The 13,279-nt window shown below is 38.9% G+C and overlaps 1 protein-coding gene across 1 annotated transcript; it reads left to right on the forward strand.

Moving 5' to 3' along the window:
* The first annotated feature begins 471 nt into the window (after positions 1-471).
* Positions 472-12,879, forward strand: LOC127881337 (putative inactive phenolphthiocerol synthesis polyketide synthase type I Pks15). The gene is made up of 7 exons (XM_052429096.1): positions 472-680; positions 2,227-2,387; positions 2,812-3,015; positions 6,081-6,262; positions 7,698-7,872; positions 8,494-8,639; positions 12,871-12,879. The coding sequence occupies exons 1-7, from the start codon at positions 472-474 to the stop codon at positions 12,877-12,879; spliced, it is 1,086 nt and encodes a 361-aa protein (XP_052285056.1).
* Positions 12,880-13,279: the final 400 nt, after the last annotated feature.

The raw sequence follows: 13,279 nt of genomic DNA on the forward strand, positions 1-13,279 counted from the left end.
CTAATGAATGATTCTAATTTGATGACAGTGTATATGTAGTACTTATATAAGGTGAGCATCGGTACATTACCAGTTTGCTCTGCTATTGGTTTCAGAAAGTTAATGCCCATTGATAACAAATAAACAGTTTTTAAGTACCTCTTTGTTTCTGCTCGAAATTCAGTACCTTGAGATCCCCAAACGACAAGTGCCCTTAAAAGGGTGGACAAGAAAATATTGTCGGGTCGTTTCACTCCAATATTTTGTCAGGGAGTTATTAATTTCATTAACATATTCACAGTTATATTGCTGTACAAGATCTCTTAACTCAATTTCAGTTACAATGTTAGGCAGCTTCCATTCAAGGGGTCATGTACATATTATTATGGTGTTTCTGTCCATTGATCTAAACCCATTCACAAAGCGCGTTTTCGGGGAGCGTCCATCAGTTTCCCTGATATTATTGTTTCCCCGTGCAGAAGTATGTAAACTATGGCGGAAGCACAAGATGTGGTGATAGTAGGCATAGGCTGCCGGTTTCCGGGAGCAAATAGCGTACACGAGTTTTGGCGACTTCTGAAGAACGGAGAAAACCATGTGATCGAGGTGCCACCAGACCGATGGAATATCGAGACATTTTACGACGCAGACCCCAGCACGCCTGGCAAGATGTACGTTCGACAGGGAGGCTTCATTCCTGGGTATGCTTCAGAATAATCTCTTGGAAGCAAGAAATTCAGCCCAGTTTATGATTCTGCAAGAATTGTTTTCTATATTAACCAATATGAGTGTGTAAAAACCGGGCAGATTTTAACAATTACTGGCAAGGTTTGTCGTTTATTAAACTTTGGTTGACTTTAGGATGTCTTATAAGTTCCTACAGAAGGAATGGGCATTTGGTAACTATTATAGCCTATTTTCTATTGTGAACAATACTTATAAAAAATTAGTATTGGCAAGTCGATTGATAACGAAATTCGATATTTATTAACACATTAGCTTAGCTTCATTGATTTAAAAAGAAAATCAATGCTTAAAAATTTGTAATTATATTTAAATGATAACAAAGCTCAATATTAATAAATATGATTTATTCTAAGCTTATTTGTTTGATGACATTATCAATATTAATTTAAGATATGTTAGGCTGACATCGGACTGTTCATTGGAATTTCAATTGCAAAAGGGGGTGTGCAGTGAAAAACAATGTTATGCTCTATATGTGTGTTTAAAGTAAAAAAAATACTTTTATTGATTGTCTTTTTGAAAAAGATTTTCTTGTACGTTCTTTTCCCTTCTGTTTGCTCGCAACTTCAATGCAAGACTGCTTTGCAACTAACTTTGGTGTTTATAACCAAAGTCTATCTTGTCTTGTCCATTCTGTATCTTCGCAATAACTGGCCGGAATTTCTTAACGCTGCATCGAGTTGCTAGAAACTCCTTGGGCAACAGGAGGTACGCACTGAGCCAATTATGCGAAACGTTAAAATTTGGTTCATTTGAATATTTGACGAAGATGTATAGTATGTTTTAACAAAACAAATTCTAAAATATTCTGTAACATTGCAAATGCGTATATAATAGTTTTGTGACATTTTATTTTAAATACTTTGGTATGCTAACCCGTGTGCACAATTAAAAATCTGAAAGTACAAACTGAAATTCTAGAAAACAGGCAATCATATTTGGTACGTTATGAATCGATTCAGCTGAACGTCGTTATTGCCAATTCGCTTGCGCCGAAGTGGGAACTAAATCACCACTTATGTCCGAATGACTATTATGTTATATAAATGCGGTGTTTTCGAACTATTTATTCGATTCTCCTGATCTGTGGAAGGTTACGTCAAAGCGGTCTTCTATGTGAATATAAAAGTATTTTATCGCATATATGTTATTTATTTTTCAGCATTGATGCATCTTACTATGTAATTATATTGAGTCATACACAAATGGTCACATACACGAATACCAAATATTTCCACACTTTTTGGAGCGTGTACTTATAAAGATAAAATGAACAAATATTAACAATTTGGAAAACATATTTTGCAATTATCACACAATTATATTGCGGTATGGTAAACATGTCGTATTTGTAAATGGTTGTCATTTTAATGTAAACACAGTGTTAGAAGGAAATTTTATAAGTCGCAATGCGGCAAATAAAGATTATCAATATTCCATAGATATTTTTTATTTAAGAATTGAGATTAAATGGCATCTCGTTCATAATTAACATTTCAGCGTGGAAGATTTTGACAACAGATTCTTTCGTATCTCGGACGAGGAGGCCCGCATGATGGATCCGCAGCAGAGGCTGGTATTGCAGTGCGTACACATGGCTCTGGAGGACGGCGGTATCACTAGAGTGGAGCTACAGAGGGGAAAAACTGGGGTGTATATAGGTAAAATCGAGAAAAAAGGAATATTAAACTCAGAGCGAAAAATCAGGTGACCACTTGAATGTAATATAAAAGACAATGCAAAGAAGGCATCTGGAAAACACTGATCTATATGTGAGGGTACTTATATACAACATGTCAATTATTCTTTGAGTCGATCCTACAATGCTCAACATATTTTGTCAAACATTGTCATTTAAAAGGGTCTAAAGAAAAGTTAAAAGTTTTTTTTCGAGAAAACAGAATTACATTACCAGATTAATTTTTGACGATTGCTAATGAAATTATTTATACGACCATTCTTCCTTACCACTGTGTAAGTATAACATTTAACATTCTATATGATTGATCTTTAAAACATGACCAATTTTATACATATTGTTATCTTGCCGATGTTTATTATCGATAAACAACATGCCATTTCCAGGCTCGATGACGTACGACTACAACGTGCAGGCCAACGAGGATGTAACTTCTGCTGGCCCGTACGCTGTGACCGGCAATCACTTCAGTATCATCAGCGCCAGAGTGTCATACATATACAACTTGACAGGCCCAGCCATGACCATTGACACGGCTTGTTCATCGTCTCTGGTTGCCATCAACACAGCATCTCAGGCTTTATTGCAAGGTTGAACCGTCACTAAATTTGAATGCTACAATTTTGTTTTCCAAAATGTAACGTTGGACAAAGAATATTGGTACGAAACGGCTTGTTCGTCGTCTGTTATTGCAATAATAACGACACATCGGATTCTCTTATAATAATTGACAGTCAAACAATACGAGTGTTTCACTTTTGTGTCAAATGTAACTTTGTAATAATTTCACATCATCATCATCATCATCATCATCATCATCATCATCATCATCATCATCATCATCATCATCATCATCATCGTCATCATCATCATCTTCATCAACACGTTTACCGGTCTTGCCGTTTGGTGGAAATCAAGTACATCGACACGTTATCAGCGAAGCTCAAGTTGGAGATGGGTGTAGAGACGGTAATTATCGCACAGCTTGAGGTTTCCCCTTTTTGGTAGGGGGATGAATAGAAACTGGGTCCATTCCTTGGGCCACTTCCTCCAGATCTTCTGGAACAGTGCCTTCATTTCTGAAGTCGCTGCATATCCTGCGTACTTAATCAGCCCCATGCTTTTTCCACTCCTGAAGATTGTCCTGCCTTCAGACTGCACACTGCTTCCTCCACCTCTGCCTTAAATATTAAATATCGTCGTCTCCTGCTTGTCTGGGATCTTCTTGAAAGAGACTGGGACTGGTTAAAGCGGGTAGTTATAGAGGTCTTTGCAGTATTCAGTCCGACTGTTCAACACTGCGGCACTCTCGGCCAGGTTCCGTAAACGTCTGCTATACCACTGGCCGTGGGCTGACTAGTCTTCGTGAGGGTCTTGAATGTGATGTATGCCTTTGTACTGTGTCTAGGGTCATCTCTTTTTCAATATTGATACATTGCTCCCAGATCCACTACTTCTTGGCTTCTTTCATCTTCTTCCTCATCTCCCTGTTAGCTTTCTATAATTCTGTCCTCGAGTCCAGGCAAGTGATTGCTTATGCCTCAGCTGTCTTCTTTTGTCACAGAGACCCACGATCAAGGTCGTCAACCATGACTTGTTTTTCCTCCTCTTTGGCTGATGACAGCAGGACCTCGTTGATGTTTTCGCTTATGGTGTCGATGGCATTGTCTAGGGTGTACATGGCGGCAAAATTGCCAACTATCTGTGCTTGAAATGCCTCTGTTCTTGATCTTTTAGTTTGTCCAAGTCAAATCTAATGCGAGGTTTATTTTTGATTCGCTTGTTCGTCAACTTCACCTTGATGGTGGTGAGCACCAAATCATGTTCATTGCCGATGTCTGCGCCAGAACACATTATTGTGTTCGCTAAGTTGATGATGGACTGATGGAACCGTTGCGGCGTTGTTATGAAATCGATCTGGTTGTGTACTTGTCCGTTATGAGCATGCATTGTCGCTGTTCTGGACAGTCTGTGTGGGTGTAGCGTGTTGGCAAGGGTGAGTTACTGGCTACGTAAAATTAAGAAGTCTCAACCTTCTGCCATTTGTCTCTCCTATGCCAAATCTACCTTCTCTCCCTGATTAGTCGTGGTATATGTCTGCGCCAACCTTGGCGTTCTAGTTGCTCTGGACACCGAGGCGTTTTTTTTTCGGGACCTTATTTCTGATTTTATTTTTCATTTAACTGTTGCATCTCCTCGTTTCGTAGTCGGAAATTGATGCGTAGACCTTTATGGTGGTGATTGTTTGAGGTTTCACTGAAATACAAATGGAAATGAGTCTGCTGGAGACTTGGGTGCAACTGATTACGCTGTTGACTACCTCTTTCCTACGATGAAAGCAACCCAGATGCGATTTTTAGAATCCTCCCCGCTGATCCATATCCTGCGCCTTTAGTTTGTTGATGTTTCTCCATGCCTAGCCATCTGACCTCGACTAGTGCGATAATTGCCCTAAGCGCGTGCGTCAGTTCTTGGACCTTGCCGCATGAAGTGTTTTTACGTTCCATGTTCCTATGGCTGTTCTTTTTGTCGGCATTATGGTCGATGGATAAGCTCCAGTAGCTACCTTGTCGCATCCTATCTGGGAACTGGCAGTAGAGTGCGCGGTCGTTTTTGTGCCAGGCCCCGATCGATCCGGCTTTGTATTCTGCTATTTTTGTCCTTAGCATTTCCTTTCGGAGTCAATCTAAGCGGCGCCCGTCTCCTCGCCAAGAACGTGCAGCTGGTCGTACGAAACGTGTCGACCCCCTCATAAGTGTGTCAGACGAGAAATTTAACGATTACATAATGACTTAAAATATGAAACGTAGCTGTGCATGATTCTAGTTTCATATCCGGTGATCTTCTCGTTATTTGAGTAATGTGCCGTTGAAAATAGCTGACAAATCGATGCGAAGGTTTTTGTCACTTTGTAATAAAAGTCTCGTTACATTTAATGAGTAACATATCTGCTGGGTAATTTTGCCATACAAATATAACGTCCAATTTAACGTGTTTAACTTTCAATATTAAAGTATTGCTACATTTCCTTTAGCAAACCTACATTAATCACGTGTTTTACGATATTGAACGGTAAGAAAGACTGATCCCACTTCACACACTGTTGAACAATTAATAGGCAAAAGTTAAATTAGCGCACAATAATGTTATAATTTTATTGTTAATTATGGCAAAACCTACTGTTTATAATAATACCGAGTTTGCTTTCAAACAAAACAAAACCCATAATTGATTTAATAACATACAGTAAAGTTATGGTTGACTATAAAAAAATATCGCACACCGTTCGCTTATTCCCATGGTCCATGTTTTCTAAGCCGAATTTATCTAAAAATAAGTTCATAAGTTAGCACTTTGAAATGGTCCTTTAATATTCTGTTTGTGTGCTCAATTATTTAAGTCTTGTACAATCACTCTTTTCCAAATGTCGTCAACTATGTTTTTAGTAACAACTATGTGGACATAAGAATTATCGATGAACCAGCACGTTATTAACTTGATTTTTTTCTTAGATAAGACTTGCTGTTAGTAAAAAACAACATACATTTTTTATGTAGGTTGACTTCATTCATTGTCCTGTCATTGCCTCTCATTTATTTCGTTGTGTATACATTATTTTATACGCATGCATATCAACTACAATGTATTTCTGTAGGTGATTGTGATATGGCGATATGCGGAGGAGTGAACTGTTTGTTCGAACCGAATGTGTTTGTTGCGCTGTGCAAGGCACGAATGTTGTCTCCGCACGGCCAGTGTCAAACTTTCACTAAGCACGCCGACGGCTATGCACGTGGCGAGGGCTGCGGAATCGTCATTTTGAAAAGAATGGACAAGGTACGTGTTGGATTAAATGTTTCAGTTTTGTATATGTTGTGAGTTGATGTTTATACTTATTAGGGAAGCAATTAGTAGCAAGTTTGGTCGGATCAGGTCGGGTTGGATATTGTGAGCCGGATCGAGTATTTTCGGGTCGGATTGGCATTAGCATAAGTAGTATAAGTATATATTAACTTTCACTTTCAATTGAATTTTATAAATTAATCTGACCATACAACAAATACTTAAATTATGATGAACAAGTTATTGCCATTAAGGCATGCACATACAATTAATATTGAGTGACTAGGGATGTTCATATATGGGATATTGATGTTTTTGCCCACATCATTTTCACATAATTTCTCATTATAATAAAAGGTGTATCATTGTTTTTGTATTCAAATGGCCTACAACAAACTAAAGTTTAAATGTAAAGGGTATTTAAATTTGTTTGACTTACTATAACAAAAAATGAACACAAAGAAACTAATTTCACGTTTCCAACAACTCTCAGACGACTATCAAAGTTAAAATGAAAGTGAATTAACATGTGGTTAGTTTTACCCATTTAAAATTAGTTTCACATTACAAAAAACATATTGTGAAAATAATAAAGAAATATCTCATTCGCATTATAAATGCTTTGCTTTTACAACGTTAAGTTCTTATTTACAGAGGGAAAGTTCATTATAATGTATCCCTACTAGAAACAAACAACCGCATCCGCCATTGTTTTGTATTGACAAGTTTTATCCTGCTGTTCTGTTTACAACGGGGTCAGTTTTTGATACATATTGCTCAAGTTATGTACAAAATTGATGTTAACACACGTTTGAATAGGAAACATGCATGACAGGTCCTGTACACAAGTATTCGAATATTTCGTAGCCACATGCACAAGCTCAAATTGCTGTCACAATTTAAGGCCAAACGTCAAATTGGCAAACGCATATGGCAGTTAATCACATACATTATTTTCTTGTTTAGAATTTTCTTGGACATAAAGAATCACATCAAAATGTTGCATACAAATATTTATCACTTTACAAATCCTAACAAGATGCGCATTATTCATACATAATCCAGTCTTAATATGTTGTTACACAGTACATACGTTTGTTGATATATTGAAACACGTTAGTCCACTTGTCAATCTTCTATATGCGTGTTTTAAACACCATGCATTTGTTTGGAAAACATACGTAAATTGACTTTGTTTCATAAATATACGACAATGTGCCATTATTTTACCCGCGGAAATATATCAAAACGCACACTATACCTTCATATGCATGATCACTTGTTGAACTTAATGACGAAATAAGTCCAACTTAACGTTGAACATAAACGCCAGACGTCAGATCGCACTTGTATATTTAAACTGTATGTAAAAAAACTTATTATTAATATAAATATTTATAATAATTATTATTATAATATTTTATTTAAGGCAATTGAGCAGAGCAATAAAATATGGGGCCTGATTCAATCTGGAACCAATCAGGACGGACATAATGCCCAGCCAATCAGTGCACCCTCCGGCCTTCAACAAGAGAAACTGATGGAAGAGTTATTTACAAAACACAAATTAGACAGAAGCAAAATACAAGTTATCGAGGCACATGGTACGTCAATATACTTATAGCACAGAGCCCGTAATCTCAAAGCTTTTTAGTAGAAACGGAAGGCAATTACTTACATTTTAATTACATTTTACATATGTATTGATACTCGCTTATATATATGAGTTACTCTGTCTTTGGTCGGTCAGTGTGTCGTTCCGTTGGTTGCACCGTCGGTTTGTCCCCATGAACAACTAAGTCTGTGAATCGGAAATCGGTTACTTTCTCAATCGAAGACATGGGTACTTAAAATATTACATCCCTATGAATTAAATATGTGCAATCCACCTTTTTTGTTATGGGCTATAGAACGCCATTTTTATGACAGCGGCGTTTGAAGTTTCTGAAGCAAACTTCTTCCACATTTATCAATCGGTTTAACTAAAACTTTAAAACTTTAATTAAAACACATATTTCATCATCTGTATGTGTAGATGAGAATGAAATTTTATTAATCCCAGTTACTTACAAACTCGAGAGTTATTTTCCCTCAAAATATCTGACAGAGTTGGGCGAGGTTATAAGACACGTTTGCAACACAACTCTTAAAAAATTCCATGATTATTTTTATTCTTTTAATGGACCTTTTATAGTTATGGTTTTTGTTTGTTGTGCACTTAATAGGCACTGGAACTGCAATTGGTGATCCAACAGAATGCAGGGCTCTTGGAAAAGTTCTCGGTTCAAAGAAATTCCGAAAGTATATCGGGTCAGTGAAAACCAATATCGGTCACCTTGAGGCTGCAGCAGGAGTTGCTGGTCTGATCAAGGTACTGCTGATGATGAAGCACAAAATCATCGTGCCTTCTCTGTGGTACAGCAAGGAAAACGAAAATCCCGAGTTAAAACTAAGTGAAAATGGATTTATTGTTCCTACACTATGTTTACCTTGGGATGTTACTGAGAACAAAAAACGACAAGCATCTGTGAACAGCTTTGGATTCGGTGGAACGAACGCTCACGTAGTTGTCACGGAGGTTTCAGTTTGTCAGTCCTTATGCAGCGAATCTAAGTTTCCTTTGCCTGCAATTGTTGTCATCTCTGCACAGGACGAAGATTCTCTTTATGTGAATATTGCATCATGCACAGAACACTTAAAGTCTAAAGAATATGACTTACGTTCGCTTTCATTCACATCAACCTGCAAGCGGGATTTTATGCCGATGCGAGAGGTTGTATTTGCCGATAACCAGAATGTTCTCATCGAGAAGCTTACCTCTATTGCCAGTTCCAAAGCGTCATATGTAAAGCAAACGCATTCGCAACCAAAAATAGTTTTTGTATTCTGCGGGGTAGGAACCGTTTGGCAGGGCATGGGTCAACGACTTCTTGATATAAATGTGTTTATTTCAACAATAAATGACATCGACACCTTCCTGACACCTTTGACTGGCTGGTCAGTTCTATCGAAGATATCTGAACGGTCTGAAGACATCATTTATGATCCGTGTGTTTCCCACATAGCAATTTTTACATACCAGGTTGCATTGTCAGAGATGTGGAAATTTTTCGGCATCATTCCCGATACAGTTGTCGGTCAGTCCGTCGGCGAAGTCGCTGCTGCGTACATAGGCGGGTACTTAGATCTGCCATCGGCTGTTAAGGTTATATATTACAGGTCACTTCATCTAGCATCTGTTAACGGCGGTACGATGCTAATCATCAGAAACGTAAACGTAGAAAACGTGATACAATTCTGTACAAGCAATAGCGATTATGAGATTGCGGTTTTTATCAGTCCTATGGCGTGTACTGTCGCGTGTGAGAAAGAAACAACGGCTTTATGCAACCATGCGACAGCGCACTGGAAAGGTTCACAGGTAATTCCGTTGAACGTTCCGTGTGCATACCATAGCAAACGTGTGAACACTGCGGCAATGCGAGTACGACAGTCGTTGAGCGGATTACAAACCGGCCCTCCGAGCATTCCGATGTTTTCTACCGTTACAGGTAAAAAAATGAAAAAGCAGGTAGCATGTTCAGGAAAATACTGGCAACAGAACGTTCGAAAGCCAGTTAACTTCAAGGCTGCTATTTCAAAAGCAAACGAAGTAAATGCCTCCACAATTTACCTTGAGATAGGACCGAGTCCTGTTCTAAAAGCTCATTTGTACGATATTTTTGCAGAGAGTCCAAACGTGATGTGTATTTCAAGTGTTTCAAGAAATGAAGAAATCAACACTTTATCACACGCTTTATGCCAGCTGTTTAAGTTAGGTTTCAGCATCAAATGGGATACTTTTATCCCGTCTTCCGACAGACTTACAGATATTCCTATACAGGTGTTGCAGAAAAATACTAATCTGCAGCTTACTCGAAATTTAATGACTGTTCATCGCACACAGGGAAAAAAGCTGAAAACCGATGTCCATCCGTTTGTAAAACAAACCGATCAAAGTGGAACTACATGGGAAATAGATTTTAATCGACAAGAAACACTTTTTTTGTATGAGCACAAAGTCCAAAGCCAAATCATTGTGCCCGGTGCGTTGTATACAGAAGTCGGTTTTATAGTTGCAAAGGCATACCTCTCAGATGCTCAATCGACAAGCGCCGTTGAAGTGTCTCTCGAATTCGTTAAAAAAGTTAAACTTGAACGAGAGAATCCGACTGTACTAAGCGTGCATTTGAACGACCAAGAAACTGACAACTTCAAATTTCAAGTAAGTAATGAACAACATATTACATGCAGAGGGTGGGTCAAGACAATACGCGAAGAGACGCTTCAAAGATATGTTGATATCGAACACAACAAACACTGGTTTCTGCAAAATAATGCAGCTTACATGACAAGGGCTGACATTTACAACCAACTTAGAGAATTTGGATTCGAATACGGTGACAATTTTAAACTACTGACCAATTCGATTCATACCGATACACGGGGGATGTTGCATGTCACCGCAACCGATGACGTTCTTGCTCAAGTTAAAGGTCAGTGTTTCCATCCATGTTTAATTGATGTTATGTTGCAGGCAACAATTACTATCACGTCGGACGAAATGAGACAACAAATCAAGCATGAAAAACTGCTGTTTTTACCTGTTACAATCGGTTCTATACGAGTTTACAAACAGCCCGAGAAACACATGTTCATTTTTGTCGTGATGAAAACGAAAACCGTCTTGGAGACTGTATACCAACTGCATTACGACATCGTTATGGTTGATAACATTGGCAATAAGGTGGCTGAGATTTTGAACTACATGTCATACAGCAGGAGACAGAGTGCTCACGCTCCGTGCGAGCTGCGTTATGAGGTACAATGGTTTGCTGCATCCGAACAAAGCCCTTTTCGGAAAAATACTTCTTCCAAAGGTCTAAGACTCCTTTTCCTGGGACGAAAATGGAAAAAGAAATCAATCACAATGATAACGAGGAATGGACACACGTGCATCGCTATGGAAAATGCGGGGAATATAGAAGGATACCTCGAGAATATACGAACAGAAGGCTATCAAGCAGTCATTTTTTACGTTGGCGGAAGTGAGGACAATAAGGACATCAACGCGCAAAAAGCGTCATCGCTGTTTACATCATGTGTTGAGAATTGCCTTCTAATAACGACACTGGTTAAGTTTTGTCACAATACCGAGAATCCGCTACCCATGTTCATCGTTGGTGAAAATACACAGACTACATCGAAGATCGGGTCTTCAGAACAAATCAACTTGTACGGATCCGAACTCTGGGGGTTCGTCAGAGCGCTCAACGTGGAATCTACGAGAATATATGTTTCAATGGTTGATACACAGCCTTCATTCACTGAAGCGTTAGAAACTTTTATGCATTTTGTTGGAACGTGTCTCAATGACGAAAATGAAGAAGGACACGATACGATAGTAACAAGAACTCAGATTTTTCGCGCTCGCATGTGTAGGTCACCACGAGACTGTCCGACGCCTGGTGTACGAAATGAGCATGTGCTTTCACCGTTTCAAAATGACGCTCTTGCACTTATGGCATCTGAACGTGACATGTATCTGACTGTACCACCAATTGTCACCCCCGATATCCATGAAGTTACGCTCCTAGTACTTTCAGCTGTTGTTGCACCGATGTTAAAGTCTATCAGGTTACAGGTTATCGATGATAGCATGGCTGAATTTTCGCCAGTTATTGCGGTTGAGCACGAGGGGTACATAGTTAACAATGACAACAGAAACGAACCGATGATTGCAATTCATCCGTCTTATGTTAAAACCGTATTACAATTGCCAAGCGCGTGTTGCATGCAGAGAAAAACACTGAAATATCACACACCAGGTTTGCTGACACATGTAATTGCCTTTACAGAGCTTGCATCCAAACTAACAGGATGTTCATCCGTAGCAATTGTATGTAAAGAAAAAGAGGAATCAATTCACGTGTTGCTTAAATCTCTGATTCAATCCAAAACTGGACTAACTGCAAGTATTGTAAATCGTCCGACCGCAAAACACAAATTCGACTGCGCAATCGCCGTCGAACCTTTAGGTTTCCAGCTTATTATGGTGCCAGCATTGTGCAAACGTTTTCTGTGTTTCGCCTCTCATCTGAAAGCGAGTGAAAGAGACGAATTGATGTTTCATCCAACTCTTACAGTAGAACATCTACACCTTGAAGAAATATTTATCGTCGGTACCATGAAATCAAAATTACACGATGCAGTTTTGTGGATTAACAAAAATCATTCTTTTCTGAGTGAGCTGACACAAACTGACGAAAAGCAAACTTCAATTGCTAATAATTTTGATTGCCAGGAGATCCTTCTTGTGGACGATAAATCAAAGAAATTTCAAATGCCAATTAGATATCCAAAAGAATATTTATTCTTCAAGGATGCAGTGTATGTAGTGACTGGTGGGCTGACTGGCCTTGGGTGGGAAATAACCAAATTCCTTGCGGAAAATGGTGCCGGGAACATTGCGTTAGTAGCACGGCGTTCTGCTTCTGCTCAACAATGTTACGAGATTGAAAATGTCAAAAACACTTTCAACTGTAATGTGTTCCCTGTTCTAGGCGACGTAACAGACATTGTATCACTCCAAAGCGCCTTCGAGATAATTAACAAAGAGACGAATGCAGTTCCGGTCAGAGGGATATTTCACGGAGCCGGTGTAATCGAAGCTAAACCTTTGATGAAGATTGACAAAGAAAATATTGAACTCGTTTTAAAACCAAAGATCTTGGGAACGCTGCATCTTCATATCGTTAGCAGACTCATGAACCTGGACTATTTCGTATGTGCGTCATCTATATGCAGCTTTATTGGTATGCCCGGACAAAGCAGCTACGGAGCAGCAAATTGTTTTATGGACGCCTTTATGATCTGGCGAAGACAAAGTGGTCTGCCGGGACAGGCGATCAATTGGGGAGCGCTTTCCGTTGGAATGGCCGCACAACCAATGTTCGTAGAGAAATTTGAAAA

Source organism: Dreissena polymorpha, chromosome 5, assembly GCF_020536995.1.
Source record: "Dreissena polymorpha isolate Duluth1 chromosome 5, UMN_Dpol_1.0, whole genome shotgun sequence".
NCBI lineage: Eukaryota > Metazoa > Mollusca > Bivalvia > Myida > Dreissenidae > Dreissena > Dreissena polymorpha.